Source organism: Botrytis cinerea, chromosome 14, assembly GCF_000143535.2.
Source record: "Botrytis cinerea B05.10 chromosome 14, complete sequence".
NCBI classification, from domain to species: Eukaryota; Fungi; Ascomycota; class Leotiomycetes; order Helotiales; family Sclerotiniaceae; genus Botrytis; species Botrytis cinerea.
This window is the reverse complement of record NC_037323.1, coordinates 1,176,007-1,201,559: the sequence shown is the minus strand read 5'-3', so window position 1 is coordinate 1,201,559 and position 25,553 is coordinate 1,176,007. Positions and strand designations below refer to the sequence as shown.

General features: G+C 39.3%; 6 protein-coding genes across 6 annotated transcripts; 3 read left to right on the top strand and 3 right to left on the bottom strand.

Moving 5' to 3' along the window:
• Positions 1-8,144: 8,144 nt before the first annotated feature.
• On the top strand, positions 8,145-9,281 carry Bcgst5. Its single transcript, XM_024697145.1, has 3 exons — positions 8,145-8,707; positions 8,758-8,828; positions 8,880-9,281. Exons 1-3 carry the CDS (start codon positions 8,408-8,410, stop codon positions 9,154-9,156), a joined length of 648 nt encoding a protein of 215 aa, XP_024552960.1. The 5' UTR covers positions 8,145-8,407; the 3' UTR covers positions 9,157-9,281.
• An 870-nt stretch (positions 9,282-10,151) lies between these two features.
• BCIN_14g03150 (hypothetical protein) lies at positions 10,152-11,522 on the bottom strand. The gene is made up of 2 exons (XM_024697144.1): positions 11,000-11,522; positions 10,152-10,940 (listed from the first exon to the last, which is right to left on the bottom strand). Exons 1-2 carry the CDS (start codon positions 11,448-11,450, stop codon positions 10,489-10,491), a joined length of 903 nt encoding a protein of 300 aa, XP_024552959.1. The 5' UTR covers positions 11,451-11,522; the 3' UTR covers positions 10,152-10,488.
• Positions 11,523-12,036: 514 nt separating this feature from the next.
• BCIN_14g03140 (hypothetical protein) lies at positions 12,037-13,172 on the top strand. The gene is made up of 3 exons (XM_001551280.2): positions 12,037-12,524; positions 12,675-12,872; positions 12,967-13,172. The coding sequence occupies exons 1-3, from the start codon at positions 12,431-12,433 to the stop codon at positions 13,074-13,076; spliced, it is 402 nt and encodes a 133-aa protein (XP_001551330.1). The 5' UTR covers positions 12,037-12,430; the 3' UTR covers positions 13,077-13,172.
• A 4,340-nt stretch (positions 13,173-17,512) lies between these two features.
• On the bottom strand, positions 17,513-19,988 carry BCIN_14g03130 (hypothetical protein). The gene is made up of 2 exons (XM_024697143.1): positions 19,448-19,988; positions 17,513-19,320 (listed from the first exon to the last, which is right to left on the bottom strand). Exons 1-2 carry the CDS (start codon positions 19,782-19,784, stop codon positions 17,615-17,617), a joined length of 2,043 nt encoding a protein of 680 aa, XP_024552958.1. The 5' UTR covers positions 19,785-19,988; the 3' UTR covers positions 17,513-17,614.
• Positions 19,989-20,897: 909 nt separating this feature from the next.
• Positions 20,898-21,774, top strand: BCIN_14g03120 (hypothetical protein). The gene is made up of 3 exons (XM_001551277.2): positions 20,898-21,148; positions 21,210-21,428; positions 21,492-21,774. The coding sequence occupies exons 1-3, from the start codon at positions 21,146-21,148 to the stop codon at positions 21,585-21,587; spliced, it is 318 nt and encodes a 105-aa protein (XP_001551327.1). The 5' UTR covers positions 20,898-21,145; the 3' UTR covers positions 21,588-21,774.
• Positions 21,775-22,329: 555 nt separating this feature from the next.
• Positions 22,330-25,266, bottom strand: Bcbzz1. The gene is made up of 4 exons (XM_001551276.2): positions 24,938-25,266; positions 24,655-24,869; positions 23,027-24,600; positions 22,330-22,977 (listed from the first exon to the last, which is right to left on the bottom strand). Exons 1-4 carry the CDS (start codon positions 24,980-24,982, stop codon positions 22,610-22,612), a joined length of 2,202 nt encoding a protein of 733 aa, XP_001551326.1. The 5' UTR covers positions 24,983-25,266; the 3' UTR covers positions 22,330-22,609.
• Positions 25,267-25,553: the final 287 nt, after the last annotated feature.

Sequence of the window (25,553 nt, the reverse complement as noted above, 5' to 3'; positions counted from 1 at the left end):
AGAAAAGAAGCGTTGGTCCAAGTGGACGGGCAGCTTGCTTATTTACAATGTAGTGTGGTGTACTTCGAATGATTAGTCCTGTCCTTGCACTGTTCGAGAACTGAACCGCCCGGTTCGGGTTTGCGCATCTGGACCGCGCTTTGTGTGCACGCATGCGTGTTTGTATTGATTGTGTATGGTATATTCGTGCGGAAAATATGGATATTCTGAATTGCATGGGCGAGTTTATTGTTCTGGTACATGTATGTTGTGTTGTATTGGATTGGATTGTGTAACTTAACCGGATTTCCCGAAAAGTGGACGGCGCTTATTTTTAGAAATTAGTTAATATCTGAGGAAATGATTTTTGGGGGGCTGGATTTGGGATGGTACGAGGCACCTAATCATCTCGAGTTGTCGGATCGATGCTTTCCTATCGTTGTGTGGAGTATGTAGTGCTGTGGAGTGTTCCAGGATTGGAAGGACTGGAATGATTGATTCGGGTTTTTGTTTCATTATACAGACCATGTTTTCGGAGTTGAAACGCTCAAGGAGTGTTGGGTAATGAATGAAGAAACTCTAGAATTTACGGGGTAAGAATCAAAAAACTGGAAATTAATCAAGAACGATTTTGGGTGTGCGAAATTTCTTGGGGTCGCATGTATGACTGTCGGTCGTTGGTCTTTCATGCATGTTTCCCTCGGATGTTGGTGTATTATATACTGCATTTTTGGGTGGGTATCAACGCATTTGTGCTCAACCGGTTCTCTGAGATGAGATGGGATGAGATGAGTGTGTTACACCAATTTTCATATGCGGGATGGTTGTATTTATGGGTGGGCACCACTATATATTTGAACTCACGTATGAGTTTTCTTTATCACTGTCGGGAGCAGCATGTGCGCTTCTTGAGCAAAGCGTTGGATTGCGAGTGTGTGAAATTTTCCAGCTCTGTGTCTGAACTAATGTACTCTATTTGAGAGGTCCTAGGTAAGATGAATGGAATGGTCTCATCACCACACGTATAATCCCATGGGCACATGCATCCTTTCCGAAGAGCCCATGATCAGAATCCCGGAGTACGCTTCTGCCACAGCAGTCCTGCGAGCATCTATACGGAAACATAACGAAGCGCTCACTACAAGCAAACGAAAAGCCTTCCTCTCCATGCACAATATCTATACCAATGATGTTACATCTCCGCACCTGGGAATAATCCGAACAAACGCTCTACCCTTCGGAAATTGTCTAATAGAAGCTAGAATATTCATTAATGCATGTCGCGTCAATCATGCCTGCCATAACAACGCCCAAAAAGGCTGGAACGAGAATACCAATCGCCACATCGTTTATGCAAAATGAGATATTGAATCGAATAAAGAAATTACAATCTTCTATCTCGGGGTCCTCGATAAGTACGAATTCAATAACAGCGACTGCGCAGCAAATTCGCATTTATATATTTATATCATCTTCATTTCTTGCCTCTCGATCAAAGTCAGGAGGTCGATTAAAAGCTCAAGGAAAGTCTCAAACTTCACAAATTTATTAGTCGAGATGGCATCATGGGAATCCTATCCATTCCCTTACTCAAACTCCGCTACGCGGATCAACAAATTCGTTGATATAACTAACTAGGACCCAACAATAACGGTCTCCCTAGAGCCTTCTACCACGCGGCGCAAATCTGCTTCGCTAATGGCGATTTAGCGCGCGCGCGGATTTGTGTCGAGAAAGCGGTAAAGGGGTGGAGGGTTCTTTGGGGTGAGCATAGTCCGAGTTTGAGGCAATATAGAGCGCTTCTGCGAAATCAGTAAAAGCATGAGGTGTATGGGATGTCGAGGAAGTGGACGATGGCTGTGGATGCGGTTCCGAGCGGACTTTTGGGGGGGAGTGGGAGGACTGGTTGTGGAGGAGTGAGAATATTAGGAGGCCTGGAAATCCTTGATTGTGGCTCTGAAGGAGAGTCGTCGCAATTGGAGAGAGCTTGCGGGGGTGTTCTGAGGTCGGCATCGATGCTTAGCTTATGTAGCTATCTCCTCAACTGTCGGCTTGGAAGCGACGCACGAGTTTGATTCCAGCCAAACTATACCAAACCATGATTCGTCATTGCTTTGTTGTTCATTCCCATCAATCCGATCTAGAACTGACAATACAGGGATCTCGAGATATGGTTTTTCGTAGTTGATGCTAGTCTCATCTCATCTCATCTCATCTCATAGATTCATTACCCCAAATGTGCTGAATACGATAAAGCTCCGCATAAAGGCTTTTTCTCGAATTTGCAACGCTTAGCGTGCAGTGCAGCGCATCGGGATTAGCGTCTGTGGGTGGCAGGAGGTTGAGGATTCTGATTTCCGTCCTTGATTTGATTGAGCAATCGGAATACTTGAATTTGATACTGCTTTCCACCTCGGGCATTTGTTTGGCGTCTCTTTTGTTCGGTGGTCGAATGGCCTCTTCAGAGATGATATCTCGCTGCTGGGAAAGTGTGGATAATTGGAAATAGATGGATGTCTTGATCGGAATTAATTTATTATATGTAGCAATTATCAATTATCATCAGTGCGAGATAGTGAGTAGGACTGAGTAGTTATAGATCTCTGTCACGACTCTTTACTTTTCTTCGAGCTGTGTTGCATAGACCTGTACAGCCACCATACGCTTCCTACCATTTCAACTTACTATTGCTTCAACACAGCTTCAGGCTCTTTTCTTCCCGTCCCAGCTGCACAACAATCGCTTGTCACACGCGAGAATATATTCAAAGCTATTTTCCAATTCTTCCCACAGGCCTGCACGGCCATCGAGAGTATCCATGGTAGCCCATCCATCTCTATTTTTCTCGATACAGATGCTGCTTCACTTCTTACATCTCGACTACATCCCACCTCTTTGATCGCGCATGCCACCCTACAAAATCTTTAGACTTGATCAAATTATTTCTCGACCCGATAGTCGAATGACGCAAAGCGTAGGGAAATGCGCACGCTACATGCATGCAGGCATGTATCAGATAATCGGATCACCATTGATTGATCTTTCTCCACGTGTAATTTACGCATCGTTTGATGAGGCGAGAATAGCCATCTATCTGATTTACAGCAGAACGTCATTGTTGAATACGTTTCCTGAATTTTGTCTTACGTACATTCGCAATGTTTAGGTCGGTTCGGTTCGATATACTCCGAGCCATGGCTGAGATTATCTCGTGCTCTTGGAAATATGTCAAAGTAATTATAAACACTTTTTTTTTTTTTAGAAGGGGGACATTCTGTAACAAAGGCGAGAGATGATGTGGTGCGATTACTTTTGACAGATTCATGGATTCGCTGGGCTGGTGTTGAGTGATTAGATGGCTTTATGTCAGGAGGATATACTCGGTAGTAGGTGTGGTGCGTGGACTGACGGGACCTTTCTGCATTTTCAAAGATTTAACAAATCCATTCTTCGAATGTTTTGTATCAAAACCAATTTGTTCATTATGAGACATTTGATAAATCACTACAGCAATTATCAAGATATCCAAATTCAGACTCCGAGAGATATGGACCAGTCAACTTTTATTTTATTGTGTCCCGTGTCCCGTGTCAAGTCAAGTCAAGTCAAGTCAAGTCAAGTCAAGTCAAGTCAAGTCAAGTCAAGTCAAGTCGTACACCCAACTGATGATTATATCGTCCCGTCGTACTTACTCAGCACAATCCTAAGCTTTGGAAAGAATTTCCCGGGCGCTTTGTTTTATTCACTAAGAATCTAGGTATGTATCCTAATGGTTTTTGGTTTTTACTTTTCTTCAACAATAATCCCTCTACGATCTAAAAAAAATTAAACAGAATCTAAATCTTACAACCCGATTTCCCCGTCTCGATCCTGAACTAGCAATCTAAGGGCCTGTTCAGATCGTTTTTTTAATTTGTTGATAAAATAATTTGTTGACTAATAATTTAATCTACATTTTGTAGATCTACAAAATGTAGAATAACAAATGTTAACAAATATTATCAAATGCTAATAAAAGTTGCATTACAGATTTGACAAGGCTTCGTAAGGCTATTATACAAATTTTCAAAATTTGTAAATTCACATTTTGTAGCTTTTTGTAGCTCAACATCAGTGCTCGGCAAATCACTTTTTTTCAATTTTATTATCAATATAGATTGTTGAGCAACATTTGCGTTCGGTAAACGCTAATTTGGACCTATATTGCTAACAAATATAGCTCTACATCGCCTAAAAAATCGATCCGAACGGGCCCTAAGCCCTACTGCAATCGCTACTTCACACTACCTTCTGGCTACGATAGTGCGCGGGCGATGGATACCGGTGCAGTAGTTACAGAGGCCCGATTAATAACTCAGCATCTTGACAAGAAGCTGCGTCGATTTTGGGTATCGAAAGAGTCGCGGCTGCTATTTTTCAAACAGCTGCTTTTATGTGCACTTCTTTTATGTTCAATGCCGGAGATGCGTGTGTGCTTGCTTGCTTGCTTGCCTGTATGTATTTGTCGAATTATATATATATACATGAGTTCAATCCCGCACTGGTGGGAATATTATCTTATCTCCAGGCTGTGCATGTTGCACTTCCGAGAGGATTCGACGGAGAGATAAGCTGAATGTATGTATGTATGTATGTATGTATGTATGTATGTATGTAGTACACACGGTATGATCTTGATATTAAATTTTTGACAGACTTGAGTTGAAGGAACAAGAAGTAATGGAACTGGTCTTCTGCGCCGTGCTGCAGGGCTATATACTGGTGTTAAAACTGGGGGATTTCTGACGGTTACTTGCACGTGAATTTAGAGTGCCAAACCTTCGCTTTATATATCCTGGTAGTGACAGATTCCATGCACCACGGAGGAACTATAATGTCTTTTTGAGACAAAAAGTAATAAAAATCAGCTTTCTAATATAGATTGCTAGTTTTTTAATACAAATCGCTAATTTTAGATACAGGTTACTAATTTCAATTGTATAATTGTATAATCACATAATTGCACAATCGCACAATCGCATAATTACATAATCGTACTAGCCGTCGGGGAAAAAGAATTTTTCAGACTGTGGATTCATAGAAGTTTTTTATCTTTTTTATCTTTTTTTCTTATTTCTAAGATATATAAAATTTTAATTTTAATTATTTAATCTTTATGAGGGCCAGCCCCCAAGCCCCCGATCCTCGCTACGCTCGAGATTTAATTATAAATAATAATAATAATAATAATAATAATAATTTGTAAACTTTATTAATCTCTTACTTCTAATTTATATAAAGATATTAGAAATATAATTATATTTTAAAACCTTAAAATCTTATAATTCTCTTTTCTTTTCTAAATCTCTTTCTTATTCTCTTTCTTATTCTCTTTCTAATTCTCTTTCTAATTCTCTTTCTAATTCTCTTTCTAATTCTCTTTCTAATTCTCTTTCTAATTCTCTTTCTAATTCTCTTTCTAATTCTCTTTCTAATTCTCTTTCTAATTCTCTTTCTAATTCTCTTTCTAATTCTCTTTCTAATTCTCTTTCTAATTCTCTTTCTAATTCTCTTTCTAATTCTCTTTCTAATTCTCTTTCTTATTCTCTTTCTAATTGTTTTTCTTATTTTCAGATTCTAATTCAGATTCTAATTCAGATTCTAATATTGAAAAACGTTCAAGGCAATTGTGCCTAAGGCATTTACACTCCCTGCTTACTAATACACTTCTGAATATACCTCCTTGCAATTCAATCCATTCAATCCATTGATTCTATTATTATTATAAAGCTTACCTTAAAACTAATTAAATTATTAGAAAGCTCTCAATTGCTTTAATCTAATTATCTCTTTTTCAATCGAATTTTCTTTCCTTTTAAAATTGTATATTAGATTGAAATAATTTCGTATAGTTTTTCCCCCTATTCGGCCGAAACAACCCTGCCCTAGCATTGGTACATTACTTATAATCAATTAGAAAGGGTTTTCGGTCAAAACAACCCTACCCTAGCATCAGTACATTACTTATGACCAATCAGAAGAGGTTTTATGAATCTGCAAATATGAAAATAGCCTGCTATATAAATATATGATTATATAATACATCAGTACTTTTCCACTTCGTTTGCTTCTACGAATCCATTAATGATTTTTTTAGAAATTCTAAAATAAAATAAAATTTAGGAATTCTAAGAACTTATTGATTTTTTATAGAAATTCTAAAGACTTTTTTATTTTTTAGAAATTCTAAAAAAAAATATTAGTGTGTGTGAGGGCGCATGTGCCGTCCAAAGCACGTGACCGGCTATACTAGCCACATTAGCTAGTCTTTCGTATAAGTTAGAAGCTTCGCTTCTAACTTCCCTTTTTAGATCCTTATCAATAACTATAAGTTCTATCCTACTACGTATTCTCCAGTTACCCTGTCTCTCACAGAGTTATTAATCCATCTCTCGAATTGAACAAAAGGTACTAGTACCCGGGAAAAGAAAAGAAAAATCCCAAATTTCATTCCAAGTTATAACAACTAAATTTCAATCACTACATTACCTAGACAGACCCTAAGTAATATCAGGGATAATCTACTTTACTACTGATCTACAAAAGTGTAGAGTGTTTCGAATGCTTCCGGAATAATAGATCTATTATATATATTTGATTAAATGATCGTTTTTTGATATTCATCTTCATTTTTATACGGATCTATTTGGTATATATTAATTAGAAAGGAGCTTATAATTTTATAAATATGAAATAATAAAGGTGTAATAATTGTAGCTGAATTAATTATCAAGATTTAATTCAAAATACAATTATTCTCGTTTAAATTTATACAAATAAGAATCTCAAAATAAGACACTCTTGTATTCGAAATACAATATTAGAGATGATCCATTTTACTATTGATTCACAAAAGCGTGGAGTGTTCCGGATGCTTCCGGAACAGTGGATCTACTATATATATCCAATCAGGTGATCGCTCCCTGACAGTGTGATTATACTATTATGTGATTATGCGATTGTGCGATTGTACGATTACACGATTTTGCAATTGTGCAATTGTACAATTCTATAATTATATAATTGAAATGAGCAATTTATATTAAAAAACTAGTAATCTATATTTAAAAAACTAGTAATTTATATTAGAAACTAATGATCTTTATTAAAAAGCTAGTTTTTATCACTTTTTGTCTCAAAAAGATGTCATAGGAACCCTTTCGTAGTTGTTATAAACTCTATAATACGTTCGTCATTTGTTAAGAAAATTGGTTTCAGGTATTAGTATTAACAATTAGTCAATAGGGTCTTAATTATTTTCTTGATTTTTGAAAGCTTTAGTAGAAGTTGATTAATAATCGACTCCTATAGATACATGTAGGTATTGTATTTTAAAACCTTCTTCTTCTATATAATGCATTCTGTATATTGTAATATAACTGTAAAACTTGTGATTGAAGAATAGTGAAATTTCTTGATTCATGACGTGTGAAAGAATTCACTCCCCTTTAAACTTTCGGTTAATCTTCTTGACCTCCGTTCTAGTTCCTACGCTTATTCTCAGTGAACTCTCATTTATACATCATGGTTATTCATAATGCATCAAAATCAAGCTATATTTCCGGATCCGTGAGAAACAAATATCCACTCCGTACACTGCTTACTTTTTGCTACCCCCATTGTTGACCCAATGAGCTACCATTTCGCTCTGATGAAAGTCAGCTTATTGATACACGCTAACCGTTTCAGACGATACTCGCGATGTGCTCGGTAATCGCCCCACATTTATGGAATTGAAGCCGCTTTGCTTGATAATTGATTACCAAAACCTCACCTTTCTCATCCTCCACATACCATCTGTTGCAGTTAGACAATTGGCCAAAAAATCAAGTGGTTTGTCAAATTGAAATCTTGATTGCTCAAGTGAGCAATTTATTGCAATTGATGAGTGGTACACATGCATAAATCTATGCCCGGATCGTCTGGATTCCGCATCCGTGTGCATAACTTCTTCGGAATCTGTTCACAATTATTTTAACCAGGTCAGGGGAGGTGTCTATTGGTACGAGAAGGATACGGAAGACCTAGCACCCACGAATCACGTAGGTACTGTATGTCTAATTGTATTCTGTCTAAAGAGCTAGCTACATATTGAGAGTAGTAAGTCTTATATCGACCTACTAAAAGAGCTAGTCTCTTTCGCATTCACTTAGGACTTTACTACATTAGCTATATTACATTGGTAATTGAATTGAAGTCATTCACTTCGTTCACACGGTGTCATGTACAATACTTCGTGGCAGCAGCCACGACTATATAAGCAGGCCAGTCGCCTCGAGCAAGTATTCATTCAAACACTCAGAAAGCACTCAAGCATCAACGGCATCAATAGAATTCAATTCTCGCATCTCACGCATCAATTTCTTGAAAATAAATCACCTCTCACAAAATGGGTCTCAAACTCTACGGTATGCGTCAAGCAACTTGCACTCAACGAGTACTCACTACACTCGCCGAGAAAGGCGTTGACTACGAGTTAATTCTTGTCAACCTTATGGCAGGAGAGCAAAAGGCACCTTCGTATCTTGAGAAGCAGCCTTTTGGAAAGGTTCCCGTCCTCGACGATAACGGTTTCTTGATTTACGAGAGCAGGGCCATATGCAAGTACCTTGCTCGAAAGTATGCCGACAAGGGTACAAAACTCATCCCTGCAGAGGGCGATGTGAAAGGCTACGGTTCATTTGAACAAGTAAGTCTCTGGTCAATGTTTCTCAAGAAAGCACACTAATAATTCGTTAGGCTTGCTCGATTGAACAGGCTTACCTTGATGTTGAGACTTTCGGTCTCTGGTTCGAAAACTTCATCAAACCGCAAGTTCCCATATCCTAACTCAATCTACAATCATACTGAAAAAGTAACAGTGCCAGAGGATGGGGTGCCACTAGCCCAGAGGCAGTTCAGAAACATCTCCAAACACTTGACAACAACCTCGCCGTCTACGACCAGATCCTTTCGAAGCAAAAGTATCTTGCGGGAGATGAAATTACTTTGGCTGATTTGTATCATTTACCACACGGTACACAGGCGTTGAAATATGGATTTCAAGACCTACTCGGAAAGTATCCCCACGTGAACAAGTGGTGGGAAGGACTTCAAGCTAGAGACAGCTGGAAAGAAGTAGTTGCTGCGGCTGCTTAGATTTTTAATGTGTCTCTGCTCTGATAGATAGCTGTTAAGAGCCCGGCAATCACCCTTATGCATTGCGGTTGAATGCATTTGAGTTGTACCAAAAGATAGCACTGCCAATATTGAAATCCTTATTATTGTCTTCCTGAGCTGTCTTGATTATGACATGTGCTTAAAAGTTGGTCTGGATTTTGGCAATTTGAAATTCTGTTTACTTTTAACTTTTGATGTATACTTGTCTGATTAATTGTTCGTGAAAATCAAACTGTATAATGGCCGAGGCTGCTGTTGCTGCCGTCAGCCTCGGTGCGTCGGCTATAAGCTTCATTGGAATGGCAGGACAGATTCTTCAAGGGTGTCATTTTATTTGCGACTGTTTCGGCAATATCGATGACGCACCGAAGAAGAATACTGTATATACTTGAACAGTTGAAAGTTTTCGAGAAAGTGCTTCGAAACTTTCAATCTACCCTTGAGGAAATGAAGCAGCCCATAGAAATAACAGAATCAGAAGATGAGATCAAGCTGGCGCTAGAGATTAGTGTGTCTACTATAAGAGCCCTCAAGAATCTGTCAATAGATACAAAGATAATGGCAAGAATGATTGGTGCAAAGTCTTCAAGTTCGCCAAGAAGAAGAATGTGTTCACCAAATATGTCAGCAGACTTCATCAGGCGAAGATGTATATTATCGGCATATAATCCAGATTAAATCTGCATGATAAACATTGCATCTTCCCCAAAGAAAGAAAGCTGCTTACGATATTTAGTATGACTAACGCCTACACACAAAGAATGGACCTGCGACAGCCGCGATACAGTTTTTTGTATCAATATGAGACGCAGTCACCCTCACCCAGGGTAACATACCCAGTCGATAACCATGTGAATTTCTTGAAAGAATTTTGCGCAATGACCAAGGGGTATCGTATCAGTGTGAGCAGCGGTTGAATAGGAAAGATACCGATGAACGACCGTAAAGGGTGTAGTAAAAGACGTAAAAGCAAATATACGTATCCAAAGTAAATTAAAATGAAATACGCACTAGAATAGCATGGGAGATCAAAAACAGCATAGACAAAGCGGTGGCAATGACGCGAATTTTCTGTTTCAAAATGAAAAAAGGCATCTCAATCATGGTATTCATCCAGAAAATCTCGCTATTCCACCGAGATCTAGACCATCCTACACGTGTTATCTTTGTAGGCTCCTAGGTTCCACCAACGAAATAATCCAAAGGATAAACCTCATATGTTTACTGCGGCTCATCTACTGGTCCTCTCTTCCAACAAAATGCGAATGTCTGATGCTCATATTCTATTGACCGACTACCGGTATAAACTCGTCAAGATTCAGTCCCCGTAGCTCTTTCCATACAGGCCAGAGCATCCTTGACCAAGATACTCGTTTGCCCATCCCCATTAGCATTTCTCAAGCACTCCTTCCAGAATTCCCATCTCTCTCGATTATAACCCACCCAGTCTTTGTTTTCGCCAAAGTCCCAGCCGACTCCAGTATCATCTGGCCTCCCTCTACAAATTACAACATTGAACCATAGTTTCTCCGCTGCAAATACAAGCCACCAACAGGCAGAACGAGTCACCGAATCCTTATTCTTTCCCCCCTCATTCTCAAATGCCTCGCACAAAACCCATAGCGCATGAACTGAGTAATCAAACATCTCCCATTCCTCAGGCACAGTATTGATCTTAACTTTTGCTAGTAGTTGTGCCAGAAATGCATTTTGATTTTCATAAGCAGTCTTTTGTTCATCTGTTGTAAACGGGCTGTATAAATCTTGATAAAATGTCAATTCTATTAATTAAATAAGAAAAATAAATAGGCGAATAACGAACCTAGATTGAAGATACCCCGGACCTCCATTCCAAAGCCTGGCATATCTTTCCAGTAATAATCCATATCCTCATCAGAATACTTCAATACTTCAGACGGGTTTGTATCTTTATCCACAAGTTCAATCTTTTGAAGCTCAAGAATGAACTCGACTATTTTAGATTGTTTGGTTGGTGGTGTTTGACCAACAAGCACAAGAAGCGCAAGCCATGTATTATAAGGGTGGGTGCCGAGGAGGTCGGATCTACTTGCCGCAGTTTCTTTTTTAGCATCAGAAATTGTGTTTGAAGTGAGAGCCGCATGTGCTTCAAGAACTGAAGGTACTGTCGAAGATGGGTCTTGTACGAGAGGTAGAAGAAGTAAAAATTCAGGAAGTTTTTCGACGCGGGCAATTTCGTTCAATTTCCTCGCCTCATAATTCAGCAATCTTTTTAGTTTGCGAGATCGAGGCATGTTTGAGTGGAATGTTGATATTGCTACGTATAGAATAGAAATATCTTTATGAGAAACGGGCTTCCAATTTTCTAGGTTGAATAACAGAAGCGTCTTTATAAGAAAGAAACCTTAGCTCATTGCTATGTTGTGATGGTGGCTATGGCGTGTGGCGTGTGTCAGCAGGGGGCTACTAAGCCCCTGTATCACATGATAATATTCTGCCCTTCAAATTTTGTGTGAAGCTACGAGCCAATATCAAGGATTCGAGGATTCATTTTTGGGCATGTTACAACCTTCTCAATAGATTCTTTGAATCTTTAAAATTTCCTAATTATATGATTTGCCGTTTGATTTTAATTCAAGCTAAATCCAAAGTCAAAATCACATGTTGTTGGTTTAAAATCTATTTTTGAACAGAGACAAACGTTTGATGGTGCTCGCTTGCTTCACGAAGGATTTGATTAGCTCATTTAGGTTACTAGGTAGATCATGCCAGTCCCGATTGGGCTCGTTTTGGCCCCCTTCCTACAGGGCAGATCTGACTTCGAAATCTCTTTCGATTTTTGGATCCTATTAAATATTACACTGCCTGTCTTCAATCTCAGATGTAACATTATCAGCCCAATGTTTATTTTGGTGAAATAAGGCACATGACTTTGGGGGTCATGTCTTATCTCATCTAATTCGACCATCATAAGCCTCGTAAAATCCTCTCCAATAAGGCCTCTGTGGCACTACATCTCATTCAATGTACCTCTTCTCTAGAATGGTCTAGTAGACAGAATACTCTACGTATATAATACGTAGACTTCACCTGAATATTGCAACCCCATCACTAGATAACAATCACTCTTTTCTTTTCGTTCATATCCACTTCGACAGTACTCATTACACTACAATTTTCATACCACGCTCACTTACAACCTTCTTGTCAATACAAGCTGTCTCATCACAAAAACCTTTTTCTACTCGCATATCAGTCTATCTCTCCTTTCATCATGCTTTTCGACTTCAAGTCCGCCATCATCTTGGCCCTCGTCGCCAGTATCTCTGCTGCTCCCACTCTTACAGAAGAGAACTCCTCTCTTGAAGGTAAGGACGATTCCGATTTTCTAAATCTTCTCCTCTTTACGCCTCGTAATTGTTTGAGGTTTTTATTTCAAACATCCCCAATGCTCTCCTGTTCCTTTTCAAAGTAGACTCATTGAAAAAAATTGACTAATTTCTTCGCCAATTAACTAGTTCGGGGAGGTAAAACAATCAAAGATGTTGATTGTGGTGGCGTGAAATTCACCCGCGCTGATATCCAAGCTACAAAGAATGAGGAGCATTTAAAAAAAGGAGCATATCCCAAAAGATACTATAACTTGGACAAACCTAAGATCTTTGGCACACCAAAAGAACTGTACGAATATCCCTTGACGGTTCCTGTTTATCAAAGTAAGTATATTCCTGCGTCTTTTCAGCCCAGAGGGGTGGAAAAAACAAAATAAAACAAAGAAGAAAATGCTAATATGTTATTGTATGATGATAGAAGGAAAAGAACCGGGAAAATATCGTATGGTTCTCGATGAGGATTATAACTATCAAGGAACTATGTACCATGTAGACGGAGTCTCGAACGCTTTCAAGGCATGCACCTAAGTCATTTATTTGAGGAGTACTTTTCGAGAGCTTTTATTTGTTATGGCCTATTTCATTGTTAAGATTATTTTTAGATTTGAATTTAAAGAAATGATAGAGATTGTTTTTGGGTATGTTTTGTCTCTAGTAGTAAATGTGATTAAAAATAGTGTATAAGACCTCGATTCGTATGACTTGGAATCTACGAGTGAAGAGCACTTTTATGTGGAAATATCTACGCTATATATACATAAATGAATGAACTAGCCTAATAGGCTAGGCAGAAAAAAAGAAACCATATTTTCCCACTAATGCCTTGTACACTAATGGTGGAAGGAAAGCCGGGTTTCCGTCAAAGTAAGATAGTAGAAATACTCTGTTATAATAAGACTTTTTCTTGATTAGCTAAATCATATTGAAAGGTTTTACAGCTGAAGTCACTAAAGTGATTGTAAAGATTATAATAATATATTGACGAGGATATGATATTTGCATTTTGAGAACAATTTCGAAGTTAAATACAAGTCGCGCCTTGGTGATATATCAATAGAAAAGAAAAAGAAAATATAGATTTCTTTCACTATATCGGATTGTAGTATACTAGCTTTTCTATATAAAATTTATATATGAATGGCCTAATATTATCCGTTCGATAATAAATTGCATTAAATCATTAACGTAACTTGACTAGAAGTGGGTCATGTCATGATATGGGTCACAAAAATCATATTTTCCTATTTGACCTTGTCCTACATGTTACAGGGTGATCTATAACTATCATTAATCCAACTGAACTATCACTATCCTTTTCCTCTTCCATCTCTCCTTTTACCTAATCAATTTGACACTTGAATGGTCTACCACGTCATCGTTTTGATAAGAGTGTTTGTTCAACCTCTTCAATAATTTTCAATACTTTTTTAGTACTAAATATAAATTCACCTTTTAATTTTATTTTCTTTTCACTTTTTCATTTCTTTTGTGTTTCAAATAACTCTTTATATTCTTGAAATTCCTTTCGAAAAATAGCATTTTCAACATTTAAGCTTTCAATTTAATGAGTTATTTGCTTTGTATATCTCTGTACTGGAGAAATAAACAGATTATTAACAGATAAAGTTGAATTGAATATTTTATTTGCTTATCACAGTTCAATATCATTCGGGGGAAAATTATTAAGCAAAGAGAGATCTAGATCTTCTGGATTTGCTGATGTATTTGAAATAGAAGGTGGTGGTAAAAGCGGGGTTGGAAAATTATTTAGAACTTAACAAGAACTAAATAAATTCAAATCTATTCCTTTCTATTTGCTTTTGATATTTTGATAATTAAAACCTTTTTCTCTTATCTTTTGAAAAAGCTGTACCTAATCAGATCGTTATATTCGTTATATTCCTGCTCGAGAATATCGATTAATCTTTTGGGTATAATATTGCTTTATTGGTTCATACACTTCAATATCCAATAGCTGAAGTAAATACAAACAATAAGGTAATAGAATAAAAAGATTAATCTCCTTTTTAATACAAAAAGCAATCAAACTTTTTATAATATAACTAAAATGACTATCCATAATCAATAATCGAAACTAATTTTCTAATATTTTTCAAGATTCTGATTCAAAAACCTTACATATCCATTTAAAGCCATAACTATTAGAAATCCATTCACTATTACTTGTTGAGAAATACCAATTTAGAGGAATATTAGTTGAAATCCATGCAATATTGGTATTCTGAGTTTTGAAAATAATTATAAGGAGCAAAAAGCCTTTATTTATATTTACACATTCTAATACAATTATCCACTCTTGCCTTCCTACTATAACCTTCCAATTCGATTTGAGAGTAGAATCTATAATTATACATATTGATTCTATTTCTCCAATTACATATCCTATCTCATCCATATTATATATATTCTTGAATTCATAATGTCGTTTTTCGATTCATGCTTGAAATATTGAAAACCATGCTGAAATTATTTCAAATGTAGTTTCTTTATACCTTGCAGATTTCAATTTATAAAAATAGGTTCCTTTAAGTTTAGAATATCAATCTAAAAACCTATAAATCCATCATTGATCTATATAATTTAACTGAAAAAATAGAGGGGTAGATAATAATGCGAAAATAACGCGTTGATTTAGAATTTCTTGGGTCATTTCTTTCAACAATCCAGGAGTTGCAGGATATCCAATAGCTGTCAATCGTGAGATCCATCGTACTAGAGTCTTCTCTTCCACGTTGGAAAGTTTTTAAAAGGATTCGTGAGATTGAGAACGTGATTGTCATCCAGCCATTCGATTTATCAAGGTTGACTTCGGAATCTTAAAATGAATAGCAGTATTTCGAATTGAGATAAATTCTTTATTTTTTAGACTTTCTATAGCCTTTTGAATATTATCTTCCGATTCACTACAATTTAATGACTTTCGATTTATTGTGTATTAAAGAAACGTGTAAAATAAAGAAATGAGGGGGTGATTTTGACCTATATCATGATATGACCCACTTCTAGTCAAGTTACGTTATAGTCTTTTCTATATTATTAAATAGTATTTTTAGAGAGAAATGATTAAAGAAAGTAAAATATTAATAAGGACTTCGTAGACTAACAAAGAAAACTCTTATAATTCTAAAACTATAGATTTGTTTCATAATAGCGCACGTCTTGAGAAATAGACACAGACATGATTTGTCTTTTTACTGTATAACATTCCGAGCCTAAGGTCCTTAAGCCGATACATGAGTTGAGTCATTACGAGTAAATCCAATCATAAAAACAATTAACCAAGCTAAGAAAATACAAGCAGTTTTGTTTGAAAAATAAATGAAATCATAAAATCAATCTACAAAGCAAACGCTATAGCAATCTAACTAAATACAAAAACCATTACAGTAGTAGCTTTTGCAGCCCTTGAGCATTTCAGGGGGCTATAGTACATTTAAGATCTCTGACTTTCTCAAGATTTTTCTGAGTAGTAACAAGCTGTTGTTTATATCTTGTCAAATCATCATGGAGATCATCAGAGCTCATCTTCGACTTACCCCTCGAATTCAACAGCTCCTTTGTAGTCCAAACCTTCCGTTTCAAGGTCGATTCTATCTGTAAGGATTTGAGCATTACTTCATTGAAGCTTCGTCTGAGCTCCTCGTCAATCCTCATCGTTTCCTTGTTGTCATCTTCTAAATATGCACTTAGGACTTTCATGTCTTCTCTGTTCAGGTCTGCGATTTTGGGTCTTGTTTTTACTGCGTACTCGTTACTAGAAGCGTCTGCGTATCTTATTGTGGATGGGAGTTCGAGGGAACCTTCTAGGTCTCCGAGCTTAGCCTTTCTCATCTCCGTAACATGCTTGATACTGTCTCTTAAGTTGTCTCTGTGTCTTTCTCTGCCTTTAGATTGGGGTTTAGAGAATGCTTCTAGGGTTCGGGGGTAGCTCCTAGCGATGAGTTTCGTTTTACTTCGGGATGCCTTTGATAAGTACTCCTACTCGCATATGAACATGTAATTATGGTAATTAAAGTTCTGAATTGATCAACCTGCTGAGAAGAAATGCAGAGGTTCATGCTGAAATTGAAAAACTTGTAATGACTTCTTTAGATGATTGTAGTAAAGTGAAATTTAATGATGGATTAAACGGGGAAATGCATGTGGCACTCAATCTGCTATTTAATATAAGCTGTACCGCTAGGTATCTCTGTAGTAATGATTGTCATTTTTGATGATCAGGCAATCTCTTTACTAGCGTTCTACCTACATTTCACTAGCTATGGCCAGAACACATGGCGGCTATCTGATTGCTGCGCATATGCGGATCACCCAGATACCTACCTATTCTAAGTATTTTCTAAAGTCAGACCAATTCAATCATAAAAATCGGATTAAAGAAACAAATCAGAATAGCTTTGCGTTGTAGATACTTATCTTATTACATTGTTATACGGCTAGAGAGTTGAACTACCTGATGTAAAAAAAAAAGGAGCAGTCCTAACATAAGCACGCACTACCAAGAGATCAACGCCCTCGATAAATCGATGGATACCTCAAGGTATAATCAATCCTGAGGATCCCTGTATCGGTGTGCCAGGCGCTAACTGTGTTATTTGATATCACGTGATTGTGAACTAATTCCCCTTCTCGCGGCACCTTTTTGATATTTTCGACCATATAACATTCATTCATATGGTCTTTAAGTATAAGATCTGAGCTTTGGTCAATAAAAATCACTACATAATGTATGATCAGCTTGGTTAAGCTTTGGTCATCTCATATGATTTGAAACTCGGCCAAATTTCGATGTTGTAGACTATGCCCTTGAACTCTCTCGCTACTACTTATATAGTACTACGTACTCACGTAGCGTCTTAGGTATAAGAATAAATCTGTAGATGACTTCTATACTCTATCCAAAGTTGATTAGTCTGGACACATATATCATAGGGCTCGTTCGCTGAACAAGAATAATTGCGAATGTATTTAAATTCGTTAGAAAACACAAATCCTTGCAGTCCAAATCAAAAATATCAGTCAATGAAAATCCCCCTCATATTCAATCAACCGGAAGCCCCTGGGCCGTAGACCTCTGCCTCTCCAGCTTCAATAATGAACCTGAATGAATCTGTATCTTCCTTTTCATCGGACATACCATCCTTCGTTGTTTCATCACTCTTTTTGCCATCCTTGGTGGTTTCTGCTTGAGACTCACCAGTCTCATCTCCGCCATTCTCAGAATTCTCTCCTTCCTCCGGGGTTTCTTCATCCGGCTGGTCTTCAGCATCGTCTGGCTTTGCTGCACTATCTTTGCTCTCAGGTTCTTGGTTTTCGTCGCTATCTGGCTTTTCTTCACTATCTAATTGCTCTTCGTTATCTGACTTTTCAATATCCTCAGCATCTGGTTTCTCGTTATCCTCAGCATTCCCTGTGTTTTGAATATCCCCGGAATCATTTGACTGATCAACGTCTTCGGCATCGTCAGGCTTTGCAGAATCCTCAGTGTTTTCTGGCTGCTCAATATCTTCGGTTTCATCAAGCTTTTCAACACCCCCGGAGTCATTTGACTGATCAACGTCTTCGGCATCGTCAGGCTTTGCAGAATCCTCAGTATTGTCTGGCTGCTCATTGTCTGGGGTTTCATTGCTTTCTCCGCCTTCCTCGGACTCCTGCTCTATTGGTTTCTCGTCCCCATCTCCGCCGGCTGAATCTCCGCCACTTTCTTGTTCCTGTTGGGGGCTTCCATCGGCAGTATTCTCACTAGGATCGACACGAATACTGCTTGTAGATCCTTGCTCCGCATGCATCTTAAATACACTAGAAGCGGCTTTTTTTATCATAGGTAGCAAGGCCTCACGAGAATCTACAACAGCTTGTGTAAAGGCAGGTGTTTTGCCACCAATTCCTGCGGCTTTTGTGAACTTTTCCGTATCTGATAATACCTCATATGTGACACTCCAAGCGAATGCAACTAGAGGCCCAACGACAGGAATCAGGCCAAGTCCCACTGCGACAAAGCCAGCGAATAGATCTTTGATAAATTTATCATCTGGTTCATCCTTCTCGTATTGTAGTCTGACGCCTAGCTCTTTTGACTGTGCTGCAGCTAGATCAATAGCTTGAGCCATATCTAAATCCGCGATAACCTTGGATGCTTTGACAGCACTTCTCTCAAACAAGGTAAAGCAAGCATATACATCTTTGTACTCGTCTGTACGTTGGGAATATGGAATCCAGAGCTGACATGCCAATGTGAAAACGTCTATTCGAAGAGTCCATTGAGGCCGCATCATCAAACCGAATGTTTCATCTCCTTGCGGGTCTTTACAGTAGCTGGTCTTGGCATATTTTATTGGTGGCTTTCCAAGAGTTTTGAGATAGTCTGGCTTGAGCCCAGGCTCTTGTATTGCCGGGCCTTCGGTACCGATCTCGTCGAGTCGGTTCTTTAGCCGCTCGTATACATCGGATATTTTTCGTGCCTCTTTTCTCCACCTCCAGTTGTGGGGGCTCCTGGCGTTCCAATCATCAACAATTTTCTTGCCAGCTGCGAGTTCACTAGGAGCAACACCTTTTACCACATATCGTGTTGGCAAACCCTTCCTGCCACGGATATCGAGTCTGGAAAAAATTGCGTGCCCCTGATATTTGGTATGAGCAGTGAAAGCGGCTGGTATCATGAATGCCCTGACAGGGTACGTCAGATCAATCCAAATGAAACGCTCCTGTGCAGTTGGTAACGGAACTGCGATGTAGCAAACAGCAGAAGAGCCTATAAGATAATCGATAGAGGTCAGTAATGACTATGGAGGGAATATTTCAAAGGGCGATTAGAATTTCCAGGTCGGGTGAAAGGGCTAGATTTGGAAGGAAGAAAAGTTCATGAACTGGTGACAGACCTGTTTGGCGGCTTAGCTGGCCACGACTAATACTGCTTTTGACGCGATATGTACGCTTAACGTCCTCGGCACTTGGGCCATACATAACAGACATATACTCATAGCGACCGTATCCGGTACTGAAAGCATCACCAGGAAAAACCTGCTGTCCAGTTCTTGGATGGCCCGGACACCATAATGGTGGGGGCCAGGCATAAGCCTCATCTTCGCTCTGGTTGTAGACAACTTCGAGAAGCATCCACGAATAGAAGTCTTCTGCTTTTGAGCCGTCATAACCCGGACTCTTGAGACTCGATTTCAAGAACCATGCTGCTCCTTCACGTGGTGCTGCTGCCATATTGCTATCTCAGTTGAAATTATGATACGAATGAATCAAGAGTGAGAAGGATGGAAAAAAAGTAGAGTGGATTGCATAGTATCAATAACTTGACTGGAAATATTTCCAATATAAGAAATCACAGCTTGGGGCCTGTGTATTATGATTTCAGGCTTGGTCAAAGTTCATGGTAACAAATTTGATCTCGCTTTCATGTCTAATTCCGAATGAAAATTTTACACAAGGTGTTATCAATGTCGTGATCTGCATTCAAAGTTGCGATTCCTGTAAGTATGTTTCAGACCAGCTGGTAGCATGATGCGCCACAAGTGTTCTCGAACTTGGAATATTTAGGTATTATCATATTGAGACAAATATGCAGACTTATCCACATCTTGCGCGAACGAATTACACGCACACCAAAACCGAACGCCCTACTTAAAGTCCAATGATTGATCAATGCTTCAAATTTTGTATTCGAGATTAATATATTACATAGCTTACAATCGATACGCCCTTTAGATATCGCTGTACTCTAGGCAGACTTGTGATCGATATTTTATATCTGGGAAGTGTTATTGATGAGTTTTTGATTCGGGTGGTTTCATGCGCATGCAATCCCGTCAATACTAAGTCACGTATTCAAAAAGATCTTCAAATAGAGGTGGCTGCCTGAAGCATGCAAAGACCGTCACATTGCAAAATTTTAGATTGCTTTTCAAATTGATATTGAGCTGAGAATTGGTAAGTCTGTTGAAGTTCCCTAGAAGATTCCCCGAAATGCGTACGAAGACGAAAACGATTTGACCAATTTGGTTACTCATGCATCGGCACCACTTGGGTATTGAAACCACTTGGGTATTATCATCACTTGAGCTGATACAGCATATGTCTTGGCACTGGCTCATGTTGTGCGACTACATCACTCTGTACTTGATGGTGGGGAGCTGAAGGAACATTCATATCATCTTGCTTGCCAAATCTGGGGAACTCTGCATGTAGACAATAGCTCTAGCTCCACAAAGATTGATTTCTCTTGAGAACAGAGTGCATGTTTCACTGAATTAGCACGTAATTTGATCAACTCCCACCCCCGCATTATTGACCACTTGAATTTTATGACCCACTTCCTCCGTCTGAGCATCTGGGTAACACTAAGCCTTCATTTTGGGCCCGATAATAGCCTCCAAATCTTTTGCATGACACGCGGGTTCTAGCTCTGGTATAACTTTGAGAAACCCCACGCCATCTTCATATTACCATTTAGCTATATATGCAATTAGCCCACCTGTGCACCAAACTAGTACAATCTAACTCTACCACGGCTTCTTCACTCTCATCTAGCATCTTTCAGATAAAAATATCAGGCAAAAACAATCATCATGGTTCGTCTAGATCTCTGCATTCACCCCATTACATTATTGAACATTATTCTTACCCAATTAGTTCCGAACAATCGACAACGTCACGACTGGCAAAAATCCAGAAGAGCGAGTGCAGAAACTCGAAACACAGGTTATAGATCTCAAGAAGACGGTAGCTGGTCTGGAGAAGCGTTTAGAAGAAATGGAGAAATCAGACTCTAAGAAGACTATGGAGGAGTTGACCAAGCGTATGGATGAACTTGAGAGCTGGCCGGGTACTAGCGACGATGCTCTTATGAAGGTGAGACTTCTTACGAGACAATGCTTTCAGTTATTCAAAGACTAACCAACATTATTCCAAAAGTTCCTTCAAGATTCAAGTAACGATGCGGAGGGAGAACCTTCAAAAGAGGGACCATCTAAGCCGGAAGAAGATGCTGAGCCATCGACGGAAGACTAATTAGTTTCTTCATTTGCTCCAGAAGCTGAAGGATGGTTTGGAGGTATATGCCGGGTTGGACTCTTTTCACCTCGCATATTCCCTCGATTTATGGAAGATAATAGCTTTTATGTTCATTCTGAATTACCATCGGACTATTCGAGAATTTATTTGGATAAATTTATGCCAGCGCCAATCTGTTGACTCACTTGAGTTCCCAGTGACTACACTGTAATATGCACAACGTTTTCACCAAATTCAAATATTCTTCCATCTCAACTTTTTCAACTGATCAGATGACAAGAAAAACATTAACACGAAAACACAACCGTAATTAAACCTCTCCTATAAGCTCAACCTGCTCCACACACCAATTTCATCTCTCTACATATCCACACAAACACTCTCCTCTTCGATCTCCCTATCCACTTCACACAACCGAACGACTATCAGCGGATCATACTCCCATATAAAACAGCAGTTACTTCCAGCAATTCTATACCCACAACAACTCACCTCCAACTGTAAATCCAACTATTCTTCGATTTCTGAATCCCCCAATCGCAGTTTTCAAGACAAGGAAGATTCGCGTAATCGATCTCGCGTAATTGACTCCTCCTGTCCTGATTCAATGAGCACTTATCACTATCTTGAACAGGTGATCTTTAGCGCGCAAACTTATTTTGCCTCCCAAACTTGTCATATTGCACTACAATACTCCTGGCAACGCAACATGTGTGATACTAAATATCGGCACCCCCAATGGGGTTGAGGTTTCATTTATCTGCATTTCTTTACAAGTAGGTATTTACTAGGTTCTAAGTAGGTAGGTAAAATTCATAGGATTCAATAACGCTCGCTTCCACCTCCGCATTCACCTGTTATTCCACAAATTCAGAATTCTTTTTCATCTTCCACTCTACCTTGACGACGTATAATCCACAGTCCTCAGTCTACACTCTGCCATTTGAAATTCACACCGATCCCATGCCATTCTATGCTATCTCATGCAGATTTCAAGCAACGCATCCCGCCCAATTGATCTAAACAATCTGTACATAATTTGCCGGTACACTCTTCACGTGCCCCCCCTTCTCAACTTCCATCCATCCGTCTCCAGGATCATCCTTGATAAGCACAAAGCGCTCGCCTTCAGCCATATTGTGTTCCGCATCAGTCCGCGCCGTGTATTCATAAAGTGCTTCTACATATTTCAACTTTTTGGCTCCTCTTTTTGGTGCCACAACTGGGCCCTGCTTCTTACCAGCGGATATGGAGGAACCAGAGGTGGAGATTATAGAGATTGGTCTAGTCGTAGGGTTTGGAGGGGAAGAAGGGGGTAGAATTTCGAGGTAGGCGGTGGGGACTAGACCTTCCTTGGATCCATGTTTGATTTTGGTCCAGCCGCCATCTAGCATTGGTTAGTAATTTGTTAGAGAAAGAATGGCGGGGTCACTAACCATCTGGTTCGAGGATTGTAATTTCTTCGCCTTCGCTAACTGTGACTTCTTCGCCACCATTAGCGTCATACGCATATAACATTCTCCCTCTCGGTTCTTTTGATGCCGATACGTCAGCCACACTACTACCTGGTAATTCGCTAACATATGCTGTTGGCGGAGGAGCCACAACTCTGTTCTTCTTTATAAGTCCGCTGGGCTTGAGACTCGAAGATATGCTTCTTCTTCGATCACCCGCCGCATCTGGAGGTGTTTCCTCGGTTGGAGATTTTGCCGAGATGGATCTATGTGCACTAGCAGCATAACCTGAACTTAATGAATTCATAGTATTAGATCGACTCATGGTTGGAAGTTCCGCAACACTATCTGCAAGACCTGTACCTGGGGCTTTAACTGCATTGGCAGCTTCTTGACGTTCTGCTTTCAATTTCTTCTTCTCGTCTTTAGTCTGCTCTCCTGGACATTCAGCTGGGACCTTCATCTCACATTTGCTGTGGCACGTATAACCACAATCTCTACAATCGAAACCCTTTGCCGAAAGTCCCCAAATACGTTCACCACACAAATCGCAATTAGTGGGTATTTTGAAGGTTTGAGATTTGAAGTTGTGACTCTTCGAGCCTAACGTAACATCTCCCACGGCTTCCGTAATTGTTGATGTTTCAACCTCCGCAGTCAGCCTTCTGTGATCAACCTGATGTAGTTCTTCTTGTAAAGCAAAAATGGCTCTAACAACTTCGACTTCGTCCCGCTTATCTTTACCCTCTCTGATTTGCTGCTTCACACGTTTCGTGCTTTCAACTTCTCGTCGTTTCAAATCCACTTCTCTCCTCAGATCCCCAAGTTGATTTTTAGATTTACTAAGAACGTTTCGAAGAAAGACCTTAGCAGTGTCTCCCACCATCATCGCATCGTCGTCGTGCCATACAGGACTTGGTTCGAATGGCTTATCCGGAGGCTCTTGCCAAGTTCCTACATTATGTCTGACAAACATCATACAATCTAGAGTAGGTTGATTTCTTGGAATCTCAACCAATACATGATTGACAAACTCTGTGCTCCGTTCTAGCATCCCCTTTTCTAATTGCGCCGCTAGCGACCATATGGCATTGAGTTTGATTGTGCGCGATTCGTAGAGGTCTTGTAAGCTGTCAAGAAGATCCGGAATATACTCATGATAGTATTTCTCCTTTTGTTTATTCGTAACATTTATAGCGATTAAGTAGCTATTCTTGACGTTGTGCATCTCGAGGATCTGTTGTTGGTATGCGTTTTGTGCTTTTGTCTTTGAATAATCAAACGAAGATTCCGCCTTCTTCCGTTTGTTTTCGACTTCCTGACATGCAGCATCATATTTCCCTTTCATCTTGCGCAGATCCGCATACGTAGCATCTCTCTCCTTTTCCAATTTTTCCGCATATTCAACGTGGCGTTTTCTTATCTCGTCGAAACGTCCTCCAAGTACCTTGAGTGGTTCTGCCACTTGCGTGATCAATTCTCCTCCAAAACGATCGTGTTCCGCTGCGCGAGATTCGAGAGTGGTGAGTTGTGTAGTCCATGTTGTTAGTGACGCACTACATGCGGTTGGTTAACAGTTGCACGTCTATTTCTAGTATAGTATCTCAAACCTCTCAAGTGACCCAGGGGTCATAACAGGTGTGTCGCCGACACTTAAACTGCTCGACTTCTTCGTCTTCTTCTCATAATACTTCTTTGCTAAAGCCGCAAGCTTTGCGCTGTATTCCTTCTCGATGATGCTCCTTTCGCGATAGAATCCTTCTATGTCGCTGCCTATCCAGTTGATACCGTTGGCTACCCAAGCATTTGCCGATTTGAATCCATCCTACGAAAGCACCAAAGGTCAGAAAAGGCATTGGCCCAGAAAGCATGCGAAGATGCGTGTCTACTAACCTTCAACTCAAGGCCGAATTGGGGAGCAATATCAACCTCCGCCATGATTTGTACCGCAACAATATGTCAGTAATCTAAGTATCATGGACAACGCGAAAGAGGGAAAAGGTTCATGTTAGTTAGAGAAGTAAAGAATGAGAGAGTGAATATAAAGGTTGGTTCTTGGACATATGTCATCAGGACAATAACCGTAATGAATAACTCGTACGCATAAATGCCCCGCCAAATTACGGAGTACGAAGTACCTAATAATTAATACCTAGGTTGGTACCTTATTATTACCATGATTCTTATTATTATTATTATTATTAGTTGGGTCGGCTGGGCACATTGGGAGTTTATTAGATTCGGGCGGAACACACCGGGGTAAGCCAACGTTTTCTAAAGCAGCGAAACGTGACTAATTAGGTAAGCTGGCTGCTCGATTGTGGCTGTAAGGCTATGTGTGTGTGGCTGTTTGCTCGTCTGATTTGCTAGTAGAAGGTTTGACATTGGATCACGTGTAGATTAACACATGCAAACATGGCACTAGACGGTTATAAGTTAGTTCAACCCTTATCGTCTTCTCAATACCTCAATATCACTGCTAGGTAATCCTTTACAACAAATCAATCAA

Coding starts and splice junctions, on each gene's coding strand:
- BCIN_14g03150 (XM_024697144.1), bottom strand. CDS start 11,450: ATGCCTCGATCTCGCAAACTAAAAAGATTGCTGAATTATGAGGCGAGG. Junction 10,941..10,999: donor CCGGGGTATCTTCAATCTAG/GTTCGTTATTCG, acceptor CATTTTATCAAG/ATTTATACAGCCCGTTTACA.
- Bcbzz1 (XM_001551276.2), bottom strand. CDS start 24,982: ATGGCGGAGGTTGATATTGCTCCCCAATTCGGCCTTGAGTTGAAG. Junction 24,870..24,937: donor AATTCGGCCTTGAGTTGAAG/GTTAGTAGACAC, acceptor GTGCTTTCGTAG/GATGGATTCAAATCGGCAAA. Junction 24,601..24,654: donor ACCCCTGGGTCACTTGAGAG/GTTTGAGATACT, acceptor AACCGCATGTAG/TGCGTCACTAACAACATGGA.
- BCIN_14g03130 (XM_024697143.1), bottom strand. CDS start 19,784: ATGGCAGCAGCACCACGTGAAGGAGCAGCATGGTTCTTGAAATCGAGT. Junction 19,321..19,447: donor CCAGCTAAGCCGCCAAACAG/GTCTGTCACCAG, acceptor ATTATCTTATAG/GCTCTTCTGCTGTTTGCTAC.
- BCIN_14g03120 (XM_001551277.2), top strand. Junction 21,429..21,491: donor GCGACGATGCTCTTATGAAG/GTGAGACTTCTT, acceptor TTATTCCAAAAG/TTCCTTCAAGATTCAAGTAA.
- Bcgst5 (XM_024697145.1), top strand. CDS start 8,408: ATGGGTCTCAAACTCTACGGTATGCGTCAAGCAACTTGCACTCAACGA. Junction 8,708..8,757: donor GCTACGGTTCATTTGAACAA/GTAAGTCTCTGG, acceptor ATAATTCGTTAG/GCTTGCTCGATTGAACAGGC. Junction 8,829..8,879: donor TTCGAAAACTTCATCAAACC/GCAAGTTCCCAT, acceptor AAAAAGTAACAG/TGCCAGAGGATGGGGTGCCA.
- BCIN_14g03140 (XM_001551280.2), top strand. CDS start 12,431: ATGCTTTTCGACTTCAAGTCCGCCATCATCTTGGCCCTCGTCGCCAGT. Junction 12,525..12,674: donor AGAGAACTCCTCTCTTGAAG/GTAAGGACGATT, acceptor CCAATTAACTAG/TTCGGGGAGGTAAAACAATC. Junction 12,873..12,966: donor GACGGTTCCTGTTTATCAAA/GTAAGTATATTC, acceptor GTATGATGATAG/AAGGAAAAGAACCGGGAAAA.